This window comes from Nerophis lumbriciformis, linkage group LG22 (assembly GCF_033978685.3).
Source record: "Nerophis lumbriciformis linkage group LG22, RoL_Nlum_v2.1, whole genome shotgun sequence".
In the NCBI taxonomy this organism is placed as follows: domain Eukaryota; kingdom Metazoa; phylum Chordata; class Actinopteri; order Syngnathiformes; family Syngnathidae; genus Nerophis; species Nerophis lumbriciformis.
This window is the reverse complement of record NC_084569.2, coordinates 31,743,675-31,768,864: the sequence shown is the minus strand read 5'-3', so window position 1 is coordinate 31,768,864 and position 25,190 is coordinate 31,743,675. Positions and strand designations below refer to the sequence as shown.

Genomic DNA, 25,190 nt, shown 5'->3' with positions numbered 1-25,190 from the left:
GGGATGTGGAGGGGGGAGGGTGTTAGTCTAGGGTTGAAGTTGCCTGGAGGTGTTCTTTTAGTGCGTGTTGAAGGAGGATAGAGATGCACTTTCTTTTACACCTGTTGGGGGAGTGCATTCCATATGGATGTGGCATAGAAGGAGAATGAGTTAAGACTTTGTTAGATCAGAATCTGGGATTAACGTGGTTAGTGGAGCTCCCCCTGGTGTTGTGGTTATGGCGGTCATTTACGTTATGGAAGTAGTTTGACATGTACTTCGGCATCAGGGAGGTGTAGCCATACTTGCCAACCCTCCCGGATTTTCCGGTAGACTCCCGAAATTCAACACCTCTCCCGAAAACCTCCCGGGACAAATTTTCTCCCGAAAATCTCCCGAAATTCAGACGAGCTGGAGGCCACGCCCCCTCCAGCTCCATGCGGACCTGAGTGACGTGTCGACAGACAGTTTTCACGTCCGCTTTCCCACAATATAAACAGCGTGCCTGCCCAATCATGTTATAACTGTAGAATGATCGAGGGCGAGTTCTTGGTTTCTTATGTGGGTTTATTGTTAGGCAGTTTCATTAACGTCCTCCCAGCGCGGCAACAACACACAACAACAGCAGTCACGTTTTCGTCTACCGTAAAGCAGTTCGTCTGCCGTAAACAGCAATGTTGTGACACTCTTAAACAGGACAATACTGCCATCTACTGTATGCATATGTGACAATAACATCTAGGGCTTTTAGAGAGTGCAGTGCACAACTGCGCACACAACAAGGAGACGAAGCAGAATGCATCATCAGAGAGGGTGTTCAGCATGGTTAGAAAAATAGTGACAGAGAATAGAACAAGGATGGACAATTCAACCCTTAACTCAACAATGAGTAGATGAGTGTTATATGTGTATATGTGTAAATAAATGAACACTGAAATTCAAGTATTTCTCTTATTTTTATATATATATAATAAAATAAATAAATATATATATATATATATATATATAGCTAGAATTCACTGAAAGTCAAGTATTTCTTATATATATATATATATATATATATATATATATATATATATATATATATATATATATATATTATATATATATATATATATATATATATATATATATATAGCATTTTATTCAGTACATTTTGAAACTCTCAGAAGCCAAGTTATGTTATATTCCTTAATATTTATTTATGCAAGTTTGGAGTATCAATTATCTAAACACAGTTTTGTTTGCATATTTTCAGGATGTAGATATATATATATATATATATATATATATATATATATATATATATATATATGAAATACTTGACTTGGTGAATTCTAGCTGTAAATATACTCCTCCCCTCTTAACCACGCCCCCAACCGCGCCCCCCACCCCCACCCCCACCTCCCGAAATCGGAGGTCTCAAGGTTGGCAAGTATGACGGTGTAGCGGATTTTATAGACTAGGCTCAGTGCAAGTTGTTTTACTCTGTCCTCCACCCTGAGCCAGCCCACTTTGGAGAAGTGGGTTGGAGTGAGGTGTGATCTGGGGTGGAGGTCTACAAGTAACCTGATTAGCTTGTTCTGGGACGTTTGGAGTCTAGATTTGAGGGTTTTGGAGGTGCTAGGGTACCAGGAGGTGCATGCGTAATCGATGAAGGGTTGAATGAGAGTTCCCGCTAGAATCTTAATGGTGCTTTTGTTGACCAGAGAGGAGATTCTGTAGAGAAATCTCGTTCGTTGGGTTGGTTGACCTTTTTGATTACCTTGGTTGCCATTTTATCACAGGAAAGAATAGCCTCTAGAATGGAACCTAGGTAGGTGACCTCATCTTTCCTGGTGATAACAATGTCACCCACTTTTATAGTGAAGTCACTGACTTTCATAAGGTTGATTTGGGACCCAAATAGGATGGATTCCATTTTACCCAAGTGTATGGATAGCTTGTTGTCAGCGAGCCAGGTGCAAATACTACGGAGTTCAGCACTGAGGATTTTGTCCACCTGTGACTTGTCCTTGCCGGATACCAGCAGGGCCGTGTCATCCGCAAACAGGAACAATTCACAGTTGCATGCTGATGACATGTCATTAACGTATATTAGGAACAGTAAAGGCCCTAATATACTGCCTTGGGGGACTCCAGCTTACTGAGAGGGGGGGGGGCGGTACCGTTCACCTCTACCACCTGTTCCCTCCCCTCCAAGTAAGATTGCATCCAGCTCAATGAGGTTTTATCAAATCCTATTGCTCTGAGCTTATCCAACAGTATAGCGTGGGTAACGGTGTCAAAGGCCTTCTGAAGGTCCAGCATGACCATGCCGCAGTATTTGCCCGCGTCCACCTCATGTTTGATGTGGTCGGTCACATAGAGAAGGCATGTGTCAGTGGAGTGGTTAGTTCTGAAGCCGGATTGGAATTTGTACATGAGTTTTTTTAGTAGCAAAAAAAAGTAATAAAAGTAGTACAGTATAAATATCCATCCATCCATTTATATATATATAAATATATATATCAGCACAGCTCCCTCCCCCCATTCTCACCACATTCTACACAGGCACTATTGAGAGCCTACTGACCAACAGCATCTCTGTCTGGACTGGAGCCTGCAATGCCTCGGACTGGAAGTCTCTCCAGAGAGTGGTGAGGACGGCGGGAAAGATCATCAGGACTCCTCTTCCTCCTATCCAGGAGATCGCAAAAAGCCGCTGCCTGACCAGGGCTCAGAAAATCTGCAAAGACTCCTCCCACCCCCACCAAGGACTGTTTTCACTGTTGGACTCTAGAAAGAGGTTCCACAGCCTCCGAAGCAGAACCTCCAGGTTCTGTAACAGCTTCTTCCCTCAGGCCGTAAGACTCTTGAACGCATCATTATTATCCCCTCAACTCCCCCCAAAATGGATTAACTCGCTGGAATAAAAAAGACAATATATAAATATTATCTGGACTGGACCTGGTTTTAAAAAAAAACCTTTAAACGAAGCTAATTTCATTTACAACCAGGTCTGGTGAAGGTAAGGTCCTTTTTTTTTATTTTATTTTTTAGATAAGATAAATAAATATTTTCTTGGATAAAAAAGAAAGTAAAACAATATAAAAATAATTACATTAAAAAAATAGTAATTAAATGAAAATGTTAGTGGACCAGCAGCACAAACAATCAAGTGTGCTTCAGGGACTGTGTCCCTTGCAGAAGTGTTGTCCATGTTGTGGGAACCAGAATATTGGTAGCAGAAAGAAACAACCCCTTTTGTGTGAGTGGGTGTGTATGAGTGTGAATGGGGGAGGGAGGTTTTTTGGGGGGTTGATGCACTAGTTCAGGGGTCGGCAACGCGCGGCTCTAGAGCCGCATGCGGCTCTTTAGCGCCGCCCTAGTGGCTCTCTGGAGCTTTTTCAAAAATGTATGAAAAATGGAAAAAGATGAGGGGGGAAAAAATATTTTTTGTTTTAGTATGTTTTCTGTAGGAGGACAAACATGACACAAACCTCCCTAATTGTTATAAATCACACTGTTTATATTAAACATGCTTCACTGATTCGAGTATTTGGCGAGCGCCATTTTGTCCTACTAATTTTGGCGGTCCTTGAACTCACCTTAGTTTGTTTACATATATAACTTTCTCCGACTTCCTAGGACGTGTTTTATCATTTTTCTGTCTCATTTTGTCCACCAAACTTTTAACGTTGTGCATGAATGCACAAAGGTGAGTTTTTTTGATGTTATTGACTTGTGTGGAGTGCTAATCAGACATATTTGGTCACTGCATGACTGCAAGCTAATCGATGCTAACATGCTATTTAGGCTAGCGATATGTACATATTGCATCATTATGCCTCATTTGTAGCTATATTTGAGGCGATTTAGTTTCCTTTAAGTCCTCTTAATTCAATGTATATCTCATGACACACTATCTGTATGTAATATGGCTTTTAATTTTTTGCGGCTCCAGACAAATGTGTTTTTGAATTTTTGGTCCAATATGGCTCTTTCAACATTTTGGGTTGCCGACCCCTGCACTAGTTGAAAGTGTATCGTGAGTTTTTTTCTATGTTGATTTAATAATTTTTTTTTAAAAGACAATATAACATACATTCATAAACGTGGACGCATGTGAAAAAGTGCAATATATTTATCTGTACAGTAACCTATTTATTTATTTATACATGCACCTTATTGCTTTTTTTATCCTGCACTACCATGCAGGATATCATTTTGTTCTTATCTGTACTGTAAAGTTCAAATTTGAATGACAATAAAAAGGAAGTCTAAGTATTTCAGCTTTTTTTCTTTTCTTTTTTACATTTTTGCTGTATTTTACCCCTTTTTGTTTTTTTATTTAATATTTCTACGGTTAAAAAAAGGTACTTTGAACACCCCTGTTGTGGTCAATTAAAAGGAGTGGCGTTGAGTGGCCACTAGAGGGCAGTAATCGAAAGCGCTGTCGTAAAGATAAAACCTTTAGAGTGACGTCACCCGCGTTGCTTCCCCAAGCAGGAAGAAAACATCCGGCGGAGAGCTTTGGACTAGAGGCTAGCTTAGTTTAGTTTCGCTCCAGCCTCGATACCAGTAATGACCACACAAAGTGAAAATGTGCTGAACTATGCTTGGTCAAATATAGATTTATAGCCCAGAACGTAAAAAACCTCCTTGACTTTCCTTCGGTCCGAGAGTTGATATCAGGTATGAACACGTTAGCCTAGCCAAACCGTTAGCAGCTGCTAGCTAACGTCAGCTAGCCTGTTAAAAAACACAATATTAATAGTGTATTGTTGTTTAAAGTACAAAAACTAAGTAATATGAAATACAATGTTAGGCAGACATTTCAGTCAGGGTTGCTCACTTGTCGTGTTTTTGTTTATAACTACAGTATATGACCTTTGTGACCATTTTAAACGTTAACTGTGTTATAATCCACAGCCCTTTTTCACTCAATATAATCTTAGAATTTTCTACTATTTCTATTCTTACAACTGTTAGATTTTAGACTTAGACAAACTTTAATGATCCACAAGGGAAATTGTTCCACACAGTAGCTCAGTTACAATGATGGAAAGTGTAAGGATGGAAAGGACAATGCAGGTATAAATATAATATTTACATAATATATGTGCAGTATATTATAAGTACTGATATATTATAGGGGTGTAACCGTACACAAAAATTTCGGTTACCTCGGTTTAGAGGTACGTACGTTCGGTTCATTTTCGGTACAGTAAGAAAACAACAAAATATACATTTTTGGTTATTTATTTACCAAATTTGCAAAATCTTCCACCAAAAATATTTTTCTTAGTGGAATATTTGATGTGAAGTAATCGGAACCTTGGATAGGTCAATAATTCATAATAACATTGATTTTGATTCAATATTATGTTTTGAGCAATGACAAAATAAAAAAGCTTTGTTTTATTCGTCAACATTGCAACTATTTCTAAATTACATTTCACCTTTAAGCTTTTTTATTTAACTTTTGTTATGTTTTTGTTTATTTTAATAGTATTTTTAGAATGTGCCGTGGGCCTTTAAAACATTAGCTGTGGGCCGCAAATGGCCTCCGGGGCACACTTTTGACACCCCTGCTATAGATGATAAAAAATTAAATCTGATAAATCTATGGATAAAAAGCAAAGCCTGGCGACGCATGCGCGTTTATCATAACTCTCTCTCTCTCTCTGTCTCTGCCCCTCCCTCACCAATGCTGCTGTGTGCACAATTTGTTTTGTTTTTAACCCCTTCTTAACCCTGAACGTACATTGAAAATACACGCAACCCTAACTCAAAATGCCAGGCATTTAAGAACCTCCGCCGGGACAGCCCCGCAAAAGAGGACATGTCCGGTGAAAAGAGGACGTATGGTCAGTCTATCGTAGCCTGGTCGTTACTAGCATGCCGTGTGTTGTGCCTCGGTGTGCATTGTTTACACAACGTGCGGTACGCTACTTAATATGTCCGTGTGGAAACTCGTTCGGTACACCTCCGAACCGAACAGAAACCCCCGTACCGAAACGGTTCAATACAAATACACGTACCGTTACACCCCTAATATATTATGTCTATATCATATAAACAATATATAACAATTACCATGTACAATATTACAGTATATGTGACAGCTGTTCTTGCAATGTACTTTTTGGGGCGGTATGGCTCAGTTGGTAGAGTGGCCGTGCCAGTAACTTGAGGGTTCCAGGTTCGATCCCTGCTTCCGCCATCCTAGTCACTGCCGTTGTGTCCTTGGGCAAGACACTTTACCCACCCGCACTGGTTTAAAATGTAACTTAGATATTGGGTTTCACTATGTAAAAGCGCTTTGAGTCACTAGAGAAAAGCGCTATATAAATATAATTCACTTCACTACTTTTGTCCTAAGTTATATAAAAAAAAAGAACTAATGCTTTCGGTGAATTGTTGCTACCTAATAAGTGAGCGCCATGCCTTCATATTCTCAATTGCATTCTGTTCATTTCTATTTAAAAAAAACTACTGTTACCTTGTATGGGTGGATGGATAATACTGGGATATTTGAGGGGGTGTATATTGTAGCGTCCCGGAAGAGTTAGTGCTGCAAGGGGTTCTGGGTATTTCTTCTGTTGTGTTTATGTTGTGTTACTGTGCGGATATTCCGAAATGTGTTTGTCATTCTTGTTTGGTGTGGGTTCACGGTGTGGCGCATATTTGTAACAGTGTTAAAGTTGTTTATATGGCCACCCTCAGTGTGACCTGTATGGCTGTTGATCAAGTATGCGTTGCATTCACTTGTGTGTGTGTGAAAAGCCGTAGATATTATGTGACTGGGCCGACACGCAAAGGCAGTGCCTTTTAAGGTTTATTGACGCTCTGTACTTCTCCCTACGTCCGTGTACACAGCGGCGTTTTAAAAAGTCATAAATGTTACTTTTTTAAACCGATACTGATAATTTTGGAACCGATACCGATCATTTCCGATATTACATTTTAAAGCATGGAAATGTATAAGAAACAAAAAAAACAATGAAAGTGTGAACTGTGCGTGGCTTGTATATATGCATTTTAATGAAAGGAATAAAAAGAAATGATGATGATGAGTGATAGGTTGGTAGCATTTCTAAACAGATGTGTAATAGAACCCACTGTGCTGTGTGATTTTGTGAACATATTTTGACTTTTACTAATAAAAGTCTGATTTAAATTGCTTAAGTATCGCTGCATGTTTCTGCAAAAAATGTGAATCACAATTTTCTTGCGTTAAATTAAGATTGCGGTTCTCATGACGCTATTTTCTGTGCAAAGATATTACACTATCATTTGTTATTTTCATCATTATTATTAGACTTCTAGTTGTCTTTCTATGCACTTGTTTTGAGAAATCTGCCTATCATTCACAATCTTTATGTAAGACAAGAACACATTTTTATGCATCCTAAGTCGTAAATAAAAGCTAGCAAAAGTCAGCTAAAATGGATCCGATGTGAGTCGCTCTATTTCGCCTATAAGGCACTCTAAAAAATCATTCAAACACCTTCATTAAGGTTTTAAATACATGCTGTAAGTATAAAGTAGTAACAGGCACATTCATAATAACATATAATATTTACGTGCACGATATATATTCATGCACGTGAGAAAGAAAGTCAATGGAAAAGTCAATTCATGCGATCCCTGTAGCTGATTAATGATAGCCAGGGCAAGTTGACTGCGACGCTCACAAAAGGACGGTGAATGTGAGGCCGAAGTTGCGACCGCCATGTCAATGACAGTGCAGCGGCCCGTGAGTTCTGAAGTAAAAAAGCTGCATTTTATTGTAAAAAGCTGCATTTTATTGTGAAGCAGTTGAAGTTGTTTTTTGAATTGTCAATATTTTTGAAATTAGCATGTAATCCAATTAAAGCCGCAGTATTATTTTGTGCATCCCTTATCAGAAAAGTATTCATATTCAAATCGCTATTTTTATTTATTCTGATTCTAAATGGATTTATAATTTTTGAGAATCAATTTAGGATCAATTTTATTTTTTTAAGAATTTTTCTTAGAATAAAAACATAAAACATTTGTTATTATTATTATTGTTGTCGATACAGGTGCTTTTTTATTGTTTTGTTTAGTAGTGTATTTAATAAGTATTTGTATGTCTTTTATTTTGCTTTATGCATTTGTAATTATTGTAAAACTGGGATTGGGTTGCAGTTGGGTTTGCTCTATATTTATTTTCTTAGATTGATTAACATTCTGTGATTTTTTTTTTTGTAAATAAAATGTCAAAATACATTTTAAAAAGGTTGTTTTAGGCCAACACTGCATGCATTTTGTCAGCAGCTAAGAGGAGCTTTTGTAATCTGTAACCTGTTTTTTTTAAATAATTTACAGTACAGGCCAAACGTTTGGACACACCTTCTCCTCATTCAATGAGTTTTCTTTATTTTCATGACTATTTACATTGTAGATTGTCACTGAAGACATCAAAACTATGAATGAACACATGTGGAGTTATGTACTTAACAAAGTGTACAGCTCTGGTAATGGGTACATTCGCACCCACCTGCACAAATGTACGGTACTTCAAAAGGTATCAATCAAAATAAATATGACTTTTTTTTTTGTTTACTAGGGCATGCATATATAATATGCATTAGTTTGACCATTTAAAATCAACGATAATAAAAAGGAGATGCTTGGAAATAGCATAAAAATGCTAGCGTTACTTTTTGGTGTAACCATCATGAGCGTCCTGTTCAGGTATATTTCTTTTATATTTTGATAAATCATATTTATGTATTACTAAATTTAAATCGGTATTGATCAATCTTTAAGCTGTGTGTATTTGATTTCAGTTTGCTTTTGACATCTTATTTAGAATTGTAGTTGAAACTTTTACAACCTTGTAATTGCGCTCATGATGGCGTAACCAAACTAGATTTCATTTAATGATCTTATTTTGAATATTTATTTCCTTTTTTACATTTAGTATATTTAAATATTCATTTATAAACATTGAATGCATTTCAAATATCAATAAAATGCAATTGCCTTCATCTTATAGGGCAGGGGTCGGCAACCCGCGGCTCCGAAGCCGCATGCGGCTCTTTGATCACTCTGATGCGGCTCAGTAGCTTACTTGCTGAACCCCCCAATTTTCCCGTGAGACATCCAGATTTCAGTGCCTCTCGCAGAAAACTCCCGGGATTTATATTCACCGATTTTCACCCTTACAGCTATGATAAGGGCGTGCCATGATGGTACAACATTTGGCGCTCTCTACAATCTGTATTAACAGCGTGCCAGCCCAACACTTTTTATACAATATGCATCTTCTGCTTGCACACATACGTGACAGCAATGCATACTTGGTCAACAGCCACACAGGTTACACTGACCATATAAAACAACTTTAACACTCTTACTAATAATGCGCCATACTTTGAACCAAAACCAAACAAGAATGACAAACACATTTCGGGAGAACATCTGCACCTTAACACAACATAAACACAACAGAACAAATACCCAGAATCCCATGTAGCCCTGACCCTTTCAGGCTACATTATACACTCCTGCTACCACAAAACCCCGCCCCCACCCCAACCCTGCTCCCTCACACATCACCCCCCCACCCCCCTCCCCTCCGTGCGTCGGTTGAGGTGGGCGGGGTTTGGTAGCGGGGGTGTATAATGTAGCCCGGAAGAGTTAGGGCTGCATGGGATTCTGGGTATTTGTCCTGTTGTGTTTCCAGAAATGTGTTTGTCATTCTTGTTTGATGTGGGTTCACAGTGTGGCGCATTATTAGTAAGAGTGTTATAGTTTTTTTTATACCGCCACCGTCAGTGTAACCTGTGTGGTTGTTGACCAAGTATGCCTTGCTGTCACCTACGTGAGCAAGCGGAAACACCATACAACGTGTAGCTGATCAGGCACGCTGGTTGTAGTGGGCGCTATATGCTGTACCATCACGGCACGCATGACGCTGACATGCGCCATTCATTTAAAATCCGCGTGCCGCACGAGCTTACAAATTCCATACAAAGGTGTGGGCAGCGTGTCTGAGACCCCTGGTTTATACATAGCACAAAGCAAAAAGAAAACTTTGTATGCAGTGTTATTTCATTTAAAATTTCTTGAAAATTTTGCGGCTCCCATTGTTTTCTATAATTTGCGAAACTGGTCAAAATGGCTCTTTGACTGGTAAAGGTTGCCGACCCCTGGTATAGGGTAATGTTTAGTTACACCAAGTCATGAGCGTAACACTAAGCTTCATCACTTTGACTTGTAATATCTCTAATTCTGGTGGTGTTTTATGCTTTTTTCTTTTTGATACATGTACTATACATATAATACAATAAAGTCCCATATAAAATTATGTTTCTAGCAATACTTTAATTTTGCCTTTGAAAGTAACACTCCAATGTCCATTAGTGGAGCTGTACACCAAAAAATAACTGAAAACATGTTTTATATTCTAGTTTCTTCAAAATAGCCACCCTTTACTCTGATTACTGCTTTGCACACTCTTGGCATTCTCTCCATGATCTTCAAGCACACCTGTGAAGTGAAAACCATTTCAGATGACTACCTCTTGAAGCTCATGGAGAGAATGCCAAGAGTGTGCAAAGCAGTAATCAGAGCAAAGAGTGACTATTTTTGAAGAAACTAGAATATAAAACATGTTTTCAGTTATTTCACCTTTTTTTCTTAGGTACATAACTCCACATGTATTCATTCATAGTTTTGATGCCTTCAGTGACAATCTACAATGTAAATAGACATGAAAATAAAGAAAACGCATTGAATGAGAAGGTGTGTCCAAACTTTTGGCCTGTACTGTGTATATATATACCGAATAATACATCATGAAAATCGTGTTGAATCGAATCGTCACCTCAGAATGTGAATTGATTCTGAACGAGTCCAACCTTACTTATCAGTATCATCATCAACAGACTGCTCAGTCAGCATCTTTCTGCTCTGTGTTGGTACCTACAGGTGTGAATGAGTGACGTGGTGCCTCCCACAGCTCTCAGTGAAGTCCAGCTACGGTTCTTGTGCCACGATGACATAGAGAGTGTCAAACTGCTCTGCGGTGATTGGTTCCCAATTGAGTAAGAATCCTATTATTTACTATGCAAGACGATTATGAATCTTATTTTCTATGTTTACGTTTGACAAACTCTCGAACTAAGTGGCATGTCCTTGACCTGTGACCGCAGGTACCCAGACTCATGGTACCAGGACATCACCTCAAACAAGAAGTTTTTCTCTCTCGCCGCCACCTTCAGAGGAGGCATTGCGGGAATGATCGTGGCCGAGATCAAAAGTCGAACTAAAGTGCATAAAGAGGTACGTTGAAGTAGTGTGATAGTAGTTTGTGCCAAGCAGTACAACTCAACAGGCTCTGTGCTTAAACCCCATGCGAGTGTGTGAAGCAGGGCTCTAGTCAGCCCAGGCAAAGCTGGATTGGGTACTCGGGTGGTATTTTATTGTGCCAAAGTGCAAAAACAGTACATTGAAGATGTCATTTGATCAGCACCACTCAGCAAAAAAAATGTGTTTAAATACCTAGGTTACACTCAGTTGTTTTTTATTACTTTTTAAGTTATTTTAAAAAGTAATATATAGTGAAACACACTGAGATAGGCTCCAGCGCCCCCCGCGACCCCAAAGGGAATAAGCGGTAGAAAATGGATGGATGTTAAAAGTGCCATTTCAATTATGTGTATTTCTTTTTCGCTTTTTAAACATTTGTTTATTGGATTTTCAACATATACAGTCTAGAAATACAATTAAACACATGTCAAATGTTCTTTTTTTCTCCCCCAAACAAGTAACTCACAAAACTTAAATAAACAAAAATAAAAAAAAACATGCATCAGTCAAACAAGTACAGGGAAATATTGACATGAAGCCACATGCACTCCGGAATGTCCCCACAATGGTGCAGTAATACACTAAAGCAAACAAAAGGCTCATCAATTATCTACTTTTCAGTTGGGGTTAAATTTGAGATGAGTCCCTTTTACACATTTTGGGAAACCACCCCATACTTGCTGAAACTTCACAGAACAACCGTTCAATGTCAGCCTAATTTTCTCCAGTTTGAGAAAATACAGAACATCTTTAATCCAGCAGGTGTGGCAAGGAGGCGCTTGCCTTCCACAGCGATATGTGTATTTGTAGAAAAAATGTAATCAATAAAGTTCTATATTTTCCCTATAAGACGTATTGAGGCTATAAAGCAGGGGTGTCCAAACCTTTTGACTGGGGTGCCGCATTATTGGGCTTAAAACATTTGGCCGGGGGACTAAAGCCGACTGCATGCAGAGTAACTACAGGTATATATATATATATATATATATATATATATATATATATATATATATATATATATATATATATATATATATATATATATATGTATGTATACCGGTGTATATATATATATGTGTATATATGTGTATATATATGTATATATATATATGTATATATATATATGTATATATCTATATATATATATGTATATATATAGATATATATATATATATATGTATATATATAGATATATGTATATATATATATGTATATACCGTATTTTCCGCACTATAAGGCGCACCGGATTATTAGCCGCACCTTCTATGAATTACATATTTCATAATTTTGTCCACCAATAAGCCGCCCCGGACTAAAAGCCGCGCCTACGCTGCGCTAAAGTGAATGTCAAAAAAACGCTGCGCTAAAGTGAATGTCAAAAAAACAGTCAGATAGTTCAGTCAAACTTTAATAATATATTGAAAACCAGCGTTCTAACAACTCTGTCCCAAAATGTACGCAAATGTGCAATCACAAACATAGTAAAATTCAAAATGGTGTAGAGCAATAAATAGCAACATAATGTTGCTCGAACGTTAATGTCACAACACACAAAATAAACATAGCGCTCACCTTCTGAAGTTATTCTTCATTCGTAAATCCTTCGAATTCTTCGTCTTCGGTGTCCGAATTGAAAAGTTGCGCAAGCGTGGGATCCAAAAATGGCCGGCTCCGCCTCGTCGAAGTCATCGGATTCAGTGTCGCTGTTGTTGTGCAGCAGTTCTGTGAATCCTGCCTTCCGGAAAGCTCGGACCACAGTTGTGACCGAAACTATCTGCCCAGGCATTTACGATCCACTGGCAGATGTTGGCGTATGTCGACCGGCGCTATCTGCCCGTCTTAGTGAAGGTGTGTTCGCCTTCGGAGCTGTGTGAAAAAAGCCACCCGGCCTCTTCGCGTAAACTTCCCTTAACCACTCGCTCATCTTTTCTTCATCCATCCATCCCTTCGAGTTAGCTTTTATGATGACGCCGGCTGGAAAGGTCTCTTTTGGCAAGGTCTTCCTTTTGAATATCACCCTGGGTGGAAGTTAGCATGGCAAGCTAGAACCACAGTGAAGGATGACTTCTCATTCTCTGTGGTGCGAATATTCACCGTACGTGCTCCCGTTCCACAGTGCAGTTCACAGGAATATCAGTTGCTGTGAAATACGGTAGTAATCCGTGTGCGGATGGAGAGATTGCGTCTTTTTATGAACCGGATCCTTGTCCTTTGTAGGAGCCATTTTGTGGTCTTTACAGATGTAAACAGGAAATGAAACGTACGGTGATATCCGCGCGTTTTTTCTTCTTCTTCCGGGGGCGGGTGAAGCGCTTCCTGTTCTATGGGGGCGGGTGCTTTCCTTGGCGGTTGCTTGCGTAGAAGAAGAAGCGCTTCCTGTTCTACCGGGAAAAAAGATGGCGGCTGTTTACCGAAGTTGCGAGACCGAAACTTTATGAAAATGAATCGTAATAAAGCGCACCGGGTTATTAGGCGCACTGTCAGCTTTTGAGAAAAATTGTGGTTTTTAGGTGCGCCTTATAGTGCGGAAAATACGGTATATAGATATATATGTATATATATAGATATATATATACTGTATACACACACATTCGTTACTAGGGCTGCACAAAATAATCGATTTACATGTGAAAACATTTGGATATTTAGGTTCTTATTCATCCCGATTCTAAATCAATTGATAATTTAAAAAAATAAAAACATGTATGTATGTGTGTGTGTGTGTGTATGTATATCTGCGTGTGTATACATGTGTGTGTTTGTACATACATATATATATATGTGTGTGTGTGTGTGTGTGTGTGTGTGTGTGTATATATATATATATATATATAAATATATGTATGTATTTCTATATGAGTAAATATTATTATCATTGATAATAATTATAATGGGTTATTAAGAGTACCGTATTTCCTTGAATTGCCGCTGGGTATAAATTATCCGCATGCCTCGTTTTACCGCCGGGTCAAACTCGTTTCGCAAAATAATTAGCGCATGCTTAGAATTACTGCCGGGTCAAATTTGTTTAGCAAAATATTTAGCGCATGTCTCGTTTTACCGCCGGGTCAAACTCGTTTCGCAGAATAATTAGCATATGCCTCGTTTTACCGCCGGGTCAAACTCGTCACGTCACGAGTGACACTTCACCTTTCAAGGCATCATTTTCCAAAATGGAGGAGGCTAATTTCAATAATTTAAAATCGAATAAAGGGAAGAAGATAAAGAGCTATTCAGTAGGATTTAAGGTCCACGCTATTGAATATGCTAAAAAGAACAGTACAAATGTTTTATTAATATAGCTGCGTGTGTCAAATATGAGTCATTAAATGACTCCCGCCTCATGGTGATAGAGGGCGCTAGTGATCCCAGGAAACATTCTTGCGACTACTCGGCTGCAGAAGAAGTGACAACAACAGTTTTCTAAACTGGACTTTCAATCGAAGCAGGATGTAATAATTAAAGGAAGATCTCCATCGAGACAGAGAGACTTTTAAAAAGAAGAAAGATAAGGAAGACTTCTATAAACAAGTTATCGATGCTTTTGTTCAGAAAGAGCGGCGCATGGACTTCATTTATAAGTAAAGGTAAGACCATAATAACGTTTTTTTTATTAAATGTGCTTTTCATGATGGTATCCTTACATCACACTCAAATTTATAAGCGCAGGCCTAAATTTACCACATGCCTTTGGTAAGCGCCGGAGTGAGAAGAGGTTATAAATTTATAAGCGCAGGCCTAAATTTACCGCATGCCTTTGGTAAGCGCCGGAGTGAGAAGAGGTTTTAAATTAATTACCGACCCGGCGATAATTCAAGGAAATACGTGTGAAAAATTACACTCCTACCTTGTTTACTTTTGTGACAACCTCCTTCAAGTTTTTTGATCAATCAGTAACATCAAGCAGCTAAAATGTACTAAACATGGCTAAGTGTGGAGAGTGTCTTTTGCTTTTTTCCCCATCATCCCTTGTAATGGATTTAAATCGGTGTAATTTTGATAATTTTTGTATGTGTTATGGGTGACCATGTTGAGTTTTTGTGCTGGTGGAATTATTTTTTTTCTGCATCATAACTAGGGAAGGTCATATAAATAAATGATGTGATAATAAATAAATAAATGGGTTATACTTGTATAGCGCTTTTCTACCTTCAAGGTACTCAAAGCGCTTTGACAGTATTTCCACATTTACCCATTCACACACACATTCACACACTGATGGCGGGAGCTGCCATGCAAGCCGCTAACCAGCAGCCATCAGGAGCAAGGGGTGAAGTGTCTTGCCCAAGGACACAACGGATGTGACTAGGATGGTAGAAGGTGGGGATTGAACCCCTGTAACCCGCAACCCTCCGATTGCTGGCACGGCCACTCTACCAACTTTGCCACGCCGTCCCATGGTTTGTAATTAATAGTCACTGACTTGAGTTACTTTTGTTGGCCACCAGATGGCGACCAAAAAAATTGCTATCAGACCGCTGGCTATTTGTATATGATATGAAAACACCATGCCCAAGTCAAGTTGCTTATTGGACCAAATTTAAGATGCTGGCGTGCCGCACTTGCCTCATTGGCCATAGTTTAGTAACCCCTGCTATAAAGTGTGTTTAATTGAATTAATCAAACAAATGAATGAATAGATTATTGCAGATTATTTAAACATCAGCACACACAAATAACTTGTCTCACTATGGTTCCTCAATTAAATATGCTGTATTGATTATGTATTGACTTCATGTCAATCTGTTTTCATTTTTAATGTGTGATGTCTCTGTGCGTGTGTCAGGATGGAGATATTCTTGCCTCCAGTTTTCCTGTGGACACACAGGTAGCCTACATCCTCAGCCTGGGAGTGGTGAAAGAGTTCAGGAAACACGGCATAGGTACTGAACATGAATTCATAGTTATTATTCTGAGAGTCATTTTGTAGCCCACTTTTTTCTGTGACTGAGTGTTCTGCCCGTGTCACGGTGCAGGCTCCCTACTGCTGGACAGTCTGAAGGAGCACATCTCCACGACAGCTCAGGACCACTGCAAGGCGATATACCTGCACGTTCTCACCACCAACAACACTGCCATCCACTTCTACGAGAACAGGGACTTCAAGCAACACCACTACCTACCCTACTACTACACCATACGCGGCGTTCTCAAAGACGGCTTCACGTATGTTCTCTACATCAACGGGGGTCATCCACCTTGGACAATTATATATCCTTTTGTCGGTTTCCTTTCGGCTTATGCACGGACGGAACAGGGGAAAACAGTAGTAATGATTCGGAAAGGATGATTCACCAATCACAGAAAAAGGAAAGTGCATTTCCATATTGGTTTACACACACAAACTAATGCCTTTTAACAGAAAAAAACATAATTAAGGCCTAATTAAACTAAGTCATTTTGGGCATAGGCTAGCCGGAGGTCTGTGTCTCAATGAATTTTCACTTACGATACCTACCGTATTTTTCTGACTATAAGTCGCAGTTTTTTTCATAGTTTGGCCGGGGGTGCGACTTATACTCAGGAGCGACTTGTGTGTGAAATTATTAACACATTACCGTAAAATATCAAATAATATTATTTAGCTCATTCACGTAAGAGACTAGACGTATAAGATTTCATGGGATTTAGCGATTAGGAGTGACAGATTGTTTGGTAAACGTATAGCATGTTCTATATGTTATAGTTATTTGAATGACTCTTACCATAATATGTTATGTTAACATACCAGGCATGTTCTCAGTTGGTTATTTATGCCTCATATAACGTACACTTATTCAGCCTGTTGTTCACTATTCTTTATTTATTTAACATTGCCTTTCAAATGTCTATTCTTGGTGTTGGGTTTAGCAAATACATTTCTCCCAAAAATGCGACTTATACTCCAGTGCGACTTATATATGTTTTTTTCCTTCATTATTATGCATTTTTCGGCCGGTGCAACTTATACTCCGGAGCGACTTATAGTCCGAAAAATACGGTATGTTTGAGCCTAGAGTATTGGATACCAATATTGACCCGATCCGATATCATCACAAATCATACATACCGGTACTTTTATTTTGTTGTGTGTAATGTTAGAAAAAGCTTAAACAAGTTAAGCAAAACTTTAACCTATTATACTTGAACCATCTAAAACAGGGGTGTCAAACTCGTTTTCATTGAGGGCCACTTTGCAGTTTTGGCTGGCGTCAGAGGTAACATTAATAAAAGAAACATACATGTATAAGGATTAGTTGCATGATATTGTCACACGATTACCTATCCATTTGATTATTAAATGTATATTTTACTTATACTGTAAGAAAAAAAAATCTGTGGATTTTGCGGTCAAAGTGGCAGAATTTTACCATAAAATTTACAGTAAAATGGTCACACTCTATTTTACTGTAAATATCTGGTGATTGAGCTGCCAGTTTTTTGGGGGGGGAGGGTTTTGCATGAAAAATATGGTTGCTGCTTTGACAGTGTATTACTGTAAATGTAAAAATGGTACCACAGTTTTTTTCTTATGATAAGATTCTGAAGACCGAGCTGTTTAAAAAAAATATGTATATTGTCATGTTTACAGTGTACAATTTGATGGATAACTTGCTTTGAAATCATAAGGCTAAGTAGATATTTATGTATGTTTTTACCCCAAAAATGATTACCGTAATTTTCTGACTATAAGTCGCTCCGGAGTATAAGTCGCACCGGCCGAAAATGCACAATAAAGAAGGAAAAAAACATATATACGTCGCACTGGAGTATAAGTCCCATTTTTGGGAGAAATTAATTTGATAAAATCCAACACCAAGAATAGACATTTGAAAGGCAATTTAAAATAAATAAAGAATAGTGAACAACAGGCTGAATAAGTGTACGTTATATGAGGCATAAATAACCAACTGAGAACGTGCCTGGTATGTTAACGTAACATATTATGGTAAGAGTCATTCAAATAACTATAACATATAGAACATGCTATACATTTACCAAACAATCTGTCACTCCCAAACGCTAAATCCGATGAAATCTTCATCCCCGGTGTCGCCTCTGGTATGTCCTTTTCTTTCTGCTGCTTGATTGCCGTTCTCTGCTGCATATTTCACTACGTCCAGCTTGTAATCTGCAGTATATGATTTCCTTTTCGGTGCCATTTTTGTTCAGTCCTTCTCAGTTTTTATAAGTTACCGCCAATGTTGATGTGATCCATTTTAATAGCTACGGCAGTAGCATATAGCAGTTCGCATCCCATGACCCACAATGCACTTCTGCCATGACCTTCCCCCGCCGAATTCTTATTGGTTGACGTGTGAGTGACGATTGCTGCCATTTGCTTCGTCTTTTATGTGAATGAGATAAATAATATTATTTGATATTTTACGGTAATGTGTTAATAATTTCACACATAAGTCGCTCCGGAGTATAAATCGCACCCCCGGCCAAACTATGAAAAAAACTGCGATTTATAATCCGAAAAATACGGTAGAATGTATGATAATATAATATATGTTGCATTATTAGATCAATTTTAAAAGATATAGAACTGCATGCAGTGCATGTCTTTTTTTCTGTCTAAATAGAAAAAGAAAGAAAGATAAAGAACTTATTGATGCATATTATTTCCAAGCTTTCACGGGCCATTCAAAATGATGTGGGGTGCCAGTGGTCTAGAATGAACTTATGTAAGGATGTGTTGATTTTTGTGAAAAAGTATGTGATTGGCCTTTGTCGATTTATCTCTTTTAATGCCATTCACAAAGACCGATCCTGTTTGGCTGGCGCTATTTATTTTTAAATACAGCTCATTATGTGTCTCCATACACAGTGTGGAGACACATAAGTCTAAACTGATAATAATCACCTCCATTACAGCAGATAACCTGCATTTTCGAGTTTCTTAAAGGGGAACTTCAATTTTTTTTTTTAATTTTGCCTATCATTCACAATCATGAGAGACAAGAAAACAAAAGTTTAGTTGTTTTTTTTTTGCATTCTAACATGTAAAAATCAGCTCGTTCTTGGTGGCTAGCAATGCAATCAATTCTACCTTTTATTCCACCATCCATCTTCTTCCGCTTATCCGAGGTCGGGTCGCGGGGGCAGCAGCCTAAGCAGGGAAGCCCAGGCTTCCCTCTCCCCAGCCACCTCGTCCAGCTCTTCCTGTGGGACCCCGAGGCGTTCCCAGGCCAGCCGGGAGACATAGTCTTCCCAACGTGTCCTGGGTCTTCCCCGCGGCCTCATACCGGTCGGACGTGCCCTAAACACCTCCCTAGGGAGGCGTTCGGGTGGCATCCTGACCAGATGCCTGAACCACCTCATCTGGCTCCTCTCCATGTGGAGGAGCAGCGGCTTTACTTTGAGCTCCTCCCGGATGACAGAGCTTCTCACCCTATCTCTAAGGGAGAGCCCCGCCACCTACCTTTTAATCACTTTAAAAATGCTTTCAAAAAACGTCAATACTACCATTTATGTTACGTAAACTATCATAAACAAAGCTGTAGCAACATTGTTTATGTAAGAGCAAACACTGAGGAACTCTTCTTCTAACGTAGTAACACATCGGCGGGCTGCGGTATTTATTAGCCGTGAAAGCTAACTACGACAAGAGATAGGCTAGCGTCTACGTCAGCACGAAACACGTTTGAGTTTGTAATACACAACACTGCGATAAGACACCAATCTGTACTGACTGAAAAACATGATTGATCATATTACAGTGTCTGTAAAGTATTATTTTAATGTTTTGTGTGTACACAGCTATTGTTATACCTTCTGTGCAGTGTCTGATGTTATTGTTTTCTTCGGTTATCCACAGTGAAACACAATCACAATGACTTTTTTCCTTAACGCACTGTCTCACCGACTATATCCAGCACATAGGTTCAACCTTAGCCAGCCTGAGCCCGTGCTCAATCCCACAGTGGCTGTATCGACAGGCGCAGTCTCTGCTGCGATCTCTGCTGCCGTGGTCCAACATCGCCTCCAAGACCGGCATACAGTACAGCCGAACAATGTGACACAACCAGGTTTGTATTTCCTTAGTTGCTATTTCAAATTCTTGGAATCTCTGGGCACGTCACGTGTGACCATTTGTTTCGAGTCCGATTCTTGAGGAGACGATTCACTTCAACACAATTCTCGTAATATACAAACCCTGTTTCCATATGAGTTGGGAAATTGTGTTAGATGTAAACATAAACGGATTACAATGATTTGAAAATAATTTTCAACCCATATTCAGTTGAATATGCTACAAAGACAACATATTTTATGTTCAAACTGATAAAAAAACATTTTTTTGCAAATAATCATTAACTTTAGAATTTGATGCCAGCAACACGTGACAAAGCAGTTGGGAAAGGTGGCAATAAATACTGATAAAGTTGAGGAATGCTCATCAAACACTTATTTTGAACATCCCACAGGTGAACAGGCAAATTGGGAACAGGTGGGTGCTATGATTGGGTATAAAAGTAGCTTCCATGAAATGCTCAGTCATTCACAAACAAGGACGGGGCGAGGGTCACCACTTTGTCAACAAATGCGTGAGCAAATTGTTGAACAGTTTAAGAAAAGCCTTTCTTAACCAACTATTGCAAGGAATTTATGGATTTCACCATCTACGGTCCGTAATATCATCAAAGGGTTCAGAGAATCTGGAGAAATCAATGCACGTAAGCAGCTAAGCCCGTGACCTTCGATCCCTCAGGCTGTACTGCATCAACAAGCGACATCAGTGTGTAAAAGATATCACCACATGGGCTCAGGAACACTTCAGAAACCCACTGTCAGTAACTACAGTTGGTCGCTACATCTGTAAGTGCAAGTTAAAACTCTCCTATGCAAGGCGAAAACCGTTTATCAACAACACCCAGAAACGCCGTCGGCTTTGTTGGGCCTGAGCTCATCTAAGATGGACTGATACAAAGTGGAAAAGTGTTCTGTGGTCTGACGAGTCCACATTTCAAATTGTTTTTGGAAACTGGACGTTGTGTCCTCCGGACCAAAGAGGAAAAGAACCATCCGGATTGTCATAGGCGCAAAGTTGAAAAGCCAGCATCTGTGATGGTATGGGGGTGTATTAGTGCCCAAGACATGGGTAACTTACACATCTGTGAAGGCGCCATTAATGCTGAAAGGTACATACAGGTTTTGGAGGAACATATGTTGCCATCCAAGCAACGTTACCATGGACGCCCCTGCTTATTTCAGCAAGACAATGCCAAGCCACGTGTTACATCAATGTGGCTTCATAGTAAAAGAGTGCGGGTACTAGACTGGCCTGCCTGTAGTCCAGACCTGTCTCCCATTGAAAATGTGTGGCGCATTATGAAGCCTAAAATACCACAACGGAGACCCCCGGACTGTTGAACAACTTAAGCTGTACATCAAGCAAGAATGGGAAAGAATTCCACCTGAGAAGCTTAAAAAAATGTCTCGTTCCCAAATGTTTACTGAGTGTTGTTAAAAGGAAAGGCCATGTAACACAGTGGTGAACATGCCCTTTCCCAACTACTTTGGCACGTGTTGCAGCCATGAAATTCTAAGTTAATTATTATTTGCAAAAAAAAAAAAAAAAGTTTATGAGTTTGAACATCAAATATCTTGTCTTTGTAGTGCATTCAATTGAATATGGGTTGAAAAGGATTTGCAAATCATTGTATTCCGTTTATATTTACATCCAACACAATTTCCCAACTCATATGGAAACGGGGTTTGTATTATTTGGTGTACAAATTAAAATAAAAAACCTTTTACAAAACAGGTTACAAAAGCTCCTTTTGGCTGCAGACTAATGACTTATACGAGCAGTGTTAGCCTTCAAAAAACTATTTTGAAAAATGTATTTAAAAATTTTTAATTCAAAAATCATTGAATGTTAATCAATCCTATATAAAAGCAAATTCCAACCCAATCCCAGCTTTACAATATTTGGGGTACAAATTTACAAAGCAATTGAGAAGATACAAATACAATACATACAATACTAACAAAAGGAAAACTAAAAATGTATAAAAACAACAATATTAATAATAATATCAATAATAGTTGTTTTTATTCCAAAAATTGATTCTTAAAGATTTTTTTCTACATTTAAAACACTTCCTTGTTAGATTATGTTTTACAAATTATCTTCAAGTCGCTTTCTGACCGTCTCTGCAGGATGCCACGTTTTGTGGCCGATTGTATTTACGGTACGTACCAGCACTTCCCGCCGCCAGCCATGTTGTAATTGTTTAGCGCTTCCATAGCGAGACTACTGATAGACACTTATAAGTTCAAACTAGGGCTGCAACTAACGATTAATTTGATAATCGATTAATCTGTCAATTATTATTTCGATTAATCGATTAATAATCGGATAAAAGAGACAAACTACATTTCTATCCTTTCCAGTATTTTATTGGAAAAAAACAGCATACTGGCACCATACTTAATTTAATTATTGTTTCTCAGCTGTTTGTACATGTTGCAGTTTATAAATAAAGGTTTATTAAAATAAATTAAAAAAATTTAAAAAAATGCTTCTGCGCATGCGCATAGAATAGATCCAACGAATCGATGACTAAATTAATCGCCAACTATTTTTATAATCAATTTAATCAATTAGTTGTTGCAGCCCTAGTTCAAACTATACGCTACTTTGTACTATAAATGGCACCAGCAGGAGATGCATGTGCACGTACGAGCCAGTCTGCTCCACAACAAGCGAGCTTATTGACTCCCTCGTCGGACCACAATGGCGGACTCGCGCAAAGATCTTCGGGTAAATTTCTACCATATATGAATAATCCGCTGACGTCACATTTGGGAAAAACGTCACCAATGGCTTGTTTGGAGAAAGTATGAAGGTAGGAAATTGTTTAATAAATAGCTCCACCATGCCTCCATGGTTTTATTTCACATTTTTGCGACTTATGCAGATCCCAAATACACAAAAACAGGTATAGGTAATAGATAAGAAAAGTAGTTTTTGCATAATAGGTCCCCTTTAAAAAAAAAAAATACATTTTCAACAACAACAACAAAATGTAATCGAATCTAGAACATTTTGAATCAATGTAAAATGGGAACAAATAATAATTGAAATTTGAATGTGAATCGATTTTTTTTTAGCACCCCTAATGTACAGTATTAATACAACTCTATATTTGGATCATTAGGTTTTAACAAATGTATATACAATACATCCAGAACTTAAAAAATGCTTATATATCGTCAAATATGTGTTTTTCCATGTGAGTATGAGCTGTATTTGGTGTTGATGACACCATCAGACGTAGCTGATTCCCGCGTCTGAAAACATTTACGTTAGCTCTACGCATGGTCGAAAGTGCGTGGCAATACGCAGCCTTTTCCTCAGAGTTTTTCTTTAAAACGATTCTTGTGAAAGTCACTTACGCACTTTCTATCCCCTTTTGGCACAACTATTTTGTGCGTAGCAACTATGGAAGTATTATTGTAGCAAAATGATTTGCAAACGTGTAGTATAATCCAATCATGTTTAATGTATATTATACATGATATATTATATAATATATATATATAATAATACAGTACAGGACACATTTTTTGGACACATCTTCTTATTCAATGCGTTTTCTTTATTTTCATGACTATTTACATTTTAGATTGTCACTGAAGGCATCAAAACTATGAATGAACACATGTGGAGTTATTTACTTAACAAAAAAAGGTGAAATAACTGAATATGTTTTATATTCTAGTTTCTTCAAAATAGCCACCCTTTGCTCTGATTTCTGCTTTGCACAATTTTGGCATTCTCTTGATGAGCTTCAAGTGAAAACCATTTCAGGTGACTGCCTCTTGAAGCTCATCGAGAGAATGCCAAGAGTGTGAAAAGCAGTAATCAGAGCAAAGGGTGGCTATTTTGAAGAAAGTACATAACTCCACATGTGTTCATTCATAGTTTTGATGCCTTCAGTGACAATCTACAATGTAAATAGTCATGAAAATAAAGAAAATGCATTGAATGAGTCGAAGGTGTGTCTAAACTTTTGGCCTGTACAGTGTGTGTGTGTATATAGTATATATATATATATATATATATATATATATATATATATATATATATATATTATATATTATTATATAATTGTATATAATATAAATAATATAATTGTATATAATATAATATAAATATATATATTATAATATATAATATGTATAATATATATATATATATGTAATATATATTATAAATGATGTATAATGTATCCATGTATCATGTGTAATCCAATTCCATTATAATCCAATTAATGTGTGCCTGTATATAAATCTGTGTGTTCAATCAGATCTGTGTGTTTGTGTTTTAAGTTGTCTGCACGTATTATGATTTGTCTATGTGTAAAAAAAATAATATGTCTGTCCGTATTTCGATTGGTGTGTGTAAAAAAAAAAAATATGTAGACGTGTGTGAAACAGGAACCGTCTATTGGCGGTCTTTTTACATGTGACTTTTGCGACACTATGAGTTGTCTGATTTGAACGTGTATAAGGATTTGTCTGTAACTCCCTTTGCCTTTCCTTACACTCACCACTAGTCGGCGCCACTAGCGACCTTTATAAATGAGGCCCCAGGTGCGTATGAGGTGTGTTAAGAAGCAGAGTTACAATTCCATCTACCAACAAGCTGTTTTGTGTTTTAGGAGTGAACAGGTCGCGCCAAATCTATAACTTAAGGAATAATAATATCACGCTTTCTCTCTTTTTTCCCCCCTGCAGGAGTAAAAAGTATCGAGTTTCTCATCGGTCTTCCCCTGTGTCCACCAGGACGTACATGCACACCCTCAGCACGCTGTGTAGGACACAGAACCCCCTTAACCCATCAGCTTGTTACTCCTGATTCAATGCACGTTTGGCACACACAC

General features: G+C 38.2%; 1 protein-coding gene across 2 annotated transcripts; it reads left to right on the top strand.

Moving 5' to 3' along the window:
* Positions 1 to 3,303: 3,303 nt before the first annotated feature.
* naa60 (N-alpha-acetyltransferase 60, NatF catalytic subunit) lies at positions 3,304 to 25,190 on the top strand. Of its 2 annotated transcripts, none has more exons than XM_061973699.2 (7): positions 3,304 to 3,679; positions 10,930 to 11,045; positions 11,154 to 11,283; positions 16,097 to 16,193; positions 16,287 to 16,521; positions 20,159 to 20,324; positions 25,045 to 25,190. In XM_061973699.2, the coding sequence occupies exons 2-6, from the start codon at positions 10,936 to 10,938 to the stop codon at positions 20,313 to 20,315; spliced, it is 729 nt and encodes a 242-aa protein (XP_061829683.1). In that variant the 5' UTR covers positions 3,304 to 3,679; positions 10,930 to 10,935; the 3' UTR covers positions 20,316 to 20,324; positions 25,045 to 25,190. The 2 variants fall into 2 exon arrangements, with proteins under 2 accessions (XP_061829683.1, XP_061829682.1); XM_061973698.2 differs by lacking the exon at positions 3,304 to 3,679 and adding an exon at positions 4,455 to 4,656.